The 5,437-nt window shown below is 41.0% G+C and overlaps 1 protein-coding gene across 1 annotated transcript in view; it reads left to right on the top strand.

The window, feature by feature from the left end:
- LOC103091089 (solute carrier family 22 member 16-like) overlaps positions 1-5,219 on the top strand; it is a 14,884-nt gene extending 9,665 nt beyond the window's left edge. The window contains exons 2-3 of the mRNA XM_007451578.1: positions 1,206-1,685; positions 5,027-5,219. Of these exons, the coding sequence (XP_007451640.1) occupies positions 1,206-1,685; positions 5,027-5,219 (673 nt within the window). The remainder of the gene's footprint in view (positions 1-1,205; positions 1,686-5,026) is intronic.
- The last annotated feature ends 218 nt before the right edge of the window (positions 5,220-5,437 follow it).

Below are 5,437 nucleotides of genomic sequence, written 5' to 3'. Positions count from 1 at the left end.
GAATGCCAGTGTCTTTGGAGAGCAGGAGAAGACAGATGTCTCAGCCCAAGCAGAGAGATCAAATTTGCCCTTCCTCCACCTTTTGTTCTATTCAGGCACTCAACAGATTGGATGATGCCCAACCCCATTGGTGAGGGCGATATTCTTTACTCAGTCACATGCTAATTTCCTCCAGAGTCACCCTCACAGACACACCAGAAATAGTGTTTTATCAGATGTCTGGGGATCCCTTAGCCCAGTCAAGTTGACATGTAAATTTAAACATCATAGTATAGGACATCATATCATATGACATCATATCATATCATATATCATATATCCCAAAGTATTAAAAGGATTGTCAGTGCAGGCTATTTTTCAACAGGTTAGAAAAAGAATGACATGAATGCTCACTAGATCTGATTTGCCTTCTAAATGACATAGTTGTGAATACATTTTATTCAAAAGCTATCAGCATGTGTACTGGTGGAGTTCAAATAATTTTAAATGTTGTGAAACTAATTTTATTAATGTAGCTAGTGGGTGAATGGCACTTTCACATTACTGTGCTGCCTCAGGTTTTAGCTTGACATTTGGAAAGAGCTTGCTTTGGCTTAAGATAGACTGAATTTATCTCCCAGCTCTTAATTCTGTGCTCTGAGCAAGTCACTGGCCTTCCCTGAGCCTCAGTTTCCTTCTCTGTAAAATGGAAATAAAAACTACTCCATGGAATGCTTAAAAAATGTTTTATTTTATTTTATACTTTAGATTATACTGTGCTATTTATTTTGTTGCTCAGCTCGTTTCAGCTTTGCCCTTTGGGAGGTCTTTCATTCTGGTTCCTCTGTCCCCTTGACATGCCACCACGTTTTTTGTATTTTGAGTACTTCCTTACTTTCTGATACTGTAAGATGCTCCAGGCTTATTTTGTATTCTCCCTGTCCTGGTCTTAGAATCAGACATTTTTCCTGGTTCCTTTTATTGGAGAATGATATTTAGAGCCCAAGATCTGGGCACCGATGTGCTTGTTGCTATTGGGATATCATCGCTTTTAGGCCCTGTTGACAGATATATACACATATGTATACACACATATCTATAATTATTTCTGTGTTTATCCCTTTATCCAAGCTAAGGCATAATGGAGACCTTTCGTATTTGGATATGTCTTTTTTTAGCCCATAGGCCAGATATAATAACTTGATTTTTTTTTTTTCTCTTTGCAGATACCAGATATTCCTCTATTTTATATGTGCCTTCCAGAACATCTCTTGTGGTATCCATTACTTGGCTTCTGTGTTCTTGTCAGTGTCCCCACAGCATACTTGCAGGCCCCCAGGCAATGTGAGTCGGGTTCTTTTCCAAGATATCTCTAGTTGGAGGTTGGAGGACATCTGGACCCAGTTTTCCATCGGCCGTGAAGATCACATCATAGTGCAGCTACAGGACGGTGAGATTTGGGAGCTCACAAGCTGTCACAGGTTCCGGAGGGATGACAAGTCGAGTTTGAACTATGATTATAACGGCCATAAGAGTAGTTTCCCTTGCTTGGATGGCTACATCTATGACAAGAGCAAGTGGCACAGCACCGTGCTGACTGAGTGGGACCTGGTGTGTAACCGAGAATGGTTTGGAAGGCTGATCCAGCCTACATTTATGCTTGGAGTTCTTCTGGGAGCGGTGATCTTCGGTTACCTTTCTGACAGGTAAAATGAAATGTTTAGTATTGTTACATCAGTGTAGGGTTCATTTTCCTATCTGATTTTCTTAGGGGACAGGGAATTATGTTCAAAACTGTAGTCATTTTCATACCTCCTATCTAAATTCCTTGTTGATCTGTTATTTAGAGACACAAAATAACATAGTGTTTAGGGGATGGGTTCTGAAGACAGTCTGCCTGTGTTCTGCCATTTATTAGCTGTGGGACCTGGGTGAATTGCCTAACATGTGTTTTAGAATCTCATGTGTAAGCTGGCAATGAAAATAATAGCGCTCACCTCAGAGGGTTATTGCAAAATTAATACAGAAAAAGTACTTTGGACACATAACCACTCAGTAGGTACATATAACCACTCAGTAGTGAATTTTTTTTCTTTAAATAGATTTGCTTTTTAGGAGGATAGTCTGGTCCTAAGCAATAATATCTATGAAACTGTGTGATATACCAGCCATATTTTTAAGAAATACACATTAAAATGAATATGTAGCTCTTAAAATAAAGCAAAGTTCATCTCTATATGGACATGGACCACACTTTTTGTATCTGTCCTAAAGTACAGAGATAAACTTATTTATTTGGTCCCCATAGTTGTGAGTTTTACAGGTATGTGCTGGGCACTGGGAACCTAAAAACAATTGCTTAGGTCAGAAATCCCTGCCCTCAGGGTGTGCTAGTCATGTGGGGCCAACAAACACGTCCAAATAAAAATTATAGGGCTTTGTTTTGTCCAGGGCCATACTAGAAGTAAAAGCAATGGAGGCAAAGACTGTGGAAGCCTAAAGGGAGGAGTACCCAGGTCTTTCCCCCCAACACACACATCCCCTCCAGGAGGTGGCATTTGAATAATGAAATTGGAGCAGAAGTGGAGTCTAGTTATTATTTGGTGATTGAAGTTATGTTTCAGTGTTTAAGAATCTTCTGCTTCATAACTGTCTTCCTGGGAAGTGTGGAAGTTAGGGTGTCAGTGGGGAGAGGAACAAAATAGGAGATGAAGAGGTAGATATTCCCTTTTGGTAAGTCTGTCAGTGGAGGAACTGCAAGATGCAAGGTGGCTACCAGCGTGATGGGGTCCAGAGAAGGTTCTTGTCTTTGACTGGAAGAGACTTAAACTGAAAGGGAGAAGTCAGAGGAGAGCGAAAGACAGAGGAAAAAGAAGTAATTGGTAGAATAAGACCTCAGAGGAGGTGGGAAGAGACATGATCTTATACAAAGACTGCAAAATGGTATTTGGAGAGAAAAGGGTGTGTGTCTCTGGAGAGGAGAAAAGAAGAGAAGCCTGAAGGCAGATGCAGGTCATGTTGGCAGGTGGGCAGACCAGGAACTTGTGGGGCTTTCTCTTTGATGGTCTCTGTTCTCTGCAGGAGAGGGCTGCTCATCTGCTGAGAGTGAAGACTTTGTGGGTGGTACAGGGGGTTGATCAGGGATGGATGAAAAATAGTTTTAAATGGCATTCAGGGCTCAAATGAGATTGGGAACATTTATGTGCAGGGCCAACAATCCCTACTAATGCATGTGGGAGCAGAGAAGGCTGTGGCCATGAAAGTGACAGTTTCCAGTTTGCTTGCATACCCTCTGCTGCACCGGGCAAGCCTGTTGGTTGGAATCTCAGGACTGTATTTTTTTTGCCTTACAATTATCTGTCAGGGACATCTCACAGGGAGAAAATATCTGCAAATCACATGTCTAATGATAGTCTAGTATCTAGAATATATAAAGAACACTTATAACTCAACAATAAGAAGACAAATAACCCAATTTAAAAATGGACAGATGATCTGGATAGATATTTTGCCAAAGAATATATACGAATGGCCAAAAAACACATATAAAAATGCTCAACATCATTAATCATTAGGAAAACGTAAATCAATGCCACAGTGGGATAACCCCTGCTCACTAGAATGGCTATAATCAAAAAGACAGGCAACCGCAAGTGTTGCCAAGGATGTGGAGAAATTGGTGGGATTGTAAAACTGGGGCAGCCATCCTAGAAAACAGTTTGGCAGTCCCTCAAAAAATTAAACATAAAGTAGCTTATGACCCAGCAATTCCACCTCTAGGTATATATCCAAGAGAATTGAAACATAACTTTACACAAAATCTTGTTCGCAAATATTAATGGCAGCATTATTCATAATAGCCCAAAAAGTGGAAACAATCCAGGTGTCCATCAACTGATGAATGGATGAACAAAAGGTGGTATTAGCCATGCAATGGAATGTTATTTAGTCAGAAAAAGGAATGAAGGACTATAACATGGATGAAGATTGAAAACATAATGCTTAGTGAAATAAGCCAGGTTATATATTGTGCAACTCCATTTATATATAGAGTCCAGAATAGGCAACTCTGTAAAAACAGAAAGCAGATTAGTGGCTGTCAGGGGCTAGAGGGAGCAGAGCATGGGGAATGATGACTCCTGGGTGCGGTTTCTTTTTGGAGTGATGAAAATGCCTTGGAACTAGATAGTAATAAGAGTTGCACAACTCTGTGAATACACTAAAAGCCACTGAATTGTGTACTTTAAAAGGTTGAATTTTGGGCTTCCCTGATGGCGCAGTGGTTGAGAGTCCGCCTGCCGATGCAGGGGACGCGGGTTCGTGCCCCGGTCTGGGAAGGTCCCACATGCCGCGGAGCGGCTGGGCCCGTGAGCCATGGCCGCTGAGCCTGCGCGTCCGGAGCCTGTGCTCCGCAACAGGAGAGGCCACAACAGTGAGAGGCCCGCATACCGCAAAAAAAAAAAAAAAAAAAAAAAAAAAGAATTAAAAAGGTTGAATTTTATGGCATGTGAATTATATCTTAATTCTGCAGGCATATAATTGTTATTTGTTTGCTTTTTAGGCAAAGAAATGCACTTCCCAATTATGAAAATATAGGGCAAGTAAGCAGCTTATTCTAGTAGCAGAATGTAGCAAGACTTCTGTTTCTAGAGGGGCTTAGTAAGAGTTGTCTCCCCTTGGTGGGCTGAGCCAGCCCAACAGAGAAGATGATTCAGCAGGTCACTGAGCAGGTCCTGACGGGGAAAGGACAAATCTTCCTTCTCCTTGCTCCCAATCTCAGGTTAGGTGGTCCTTTGGGGACCACCCAGAGTGATAGAGTGTGTATATTAGCAGCTCAGGTGGAGGCCAGTCCACTGAAAAACTGGCCTCTTGAAGAAATCATGTATTAACTCATGATTTGCTCAAAATAAATGAATGAGTAACAACAATCAAATATTGATACATAAGCTATTAAAATATAGGTAGCACTTATCTTTCATGAATGTGGATGTTTTAAACTGTTGGAGCCACACCTTGCTCCTTCCTCTGTGTAATTCTTATTTTTCAGGGCAGGAAGACGACTTGTCTTGTGGGCCACAAGCACCGGTGTATTTTTGTTTGGCATAGCAGCGGCATTCACGTTTGATTATTACAGCTTCATAGTCGTACGCTTCCTTCTTGCTATCGTGAGTTGGGTTGTTGTTGTTTTGTTTTGTTTTGCCTCTTTAATTCCACTGCAGGACTTTTATATTAAACCTTAACTCTCTTAGTCTTGTTCATTTAGAATCTAGTGAGAGAGATCAAGGACTAATCTTTGTTCACTCCACTGCAGAAGTCTTTCTGTAGAATATTAGTGTCCTATGCTTAGAATGGAACTCATTAAAATGAAAAATTGTTGCTTAGTAGGCAGAAACTTTACATTTGACTCGATGCCTGACAGGTAATCCACATTCCATGATTACTAACAGCAAGGATTTGT

This window comes from Lipotes vexillifer, unplaced genomic scaffold, assembly GCF_000442215.2.
Source record: "Lipotes vexillifer unplaced genomic scaffold, Lipotes_vexillifer_v1.1 scaffold721, whole genome shotgun sequence".
NCBI classification, from domain to species: domain Eukaryota; kingdom Metazoa; phylum Chordata; class Mammalia; order Artiodactyla; family Lipotidae; genus Lipotes; species Lipotes vexillifer.
This window is presented reverse-complemented; position numbering and strand designations above follow the sequence as displayed.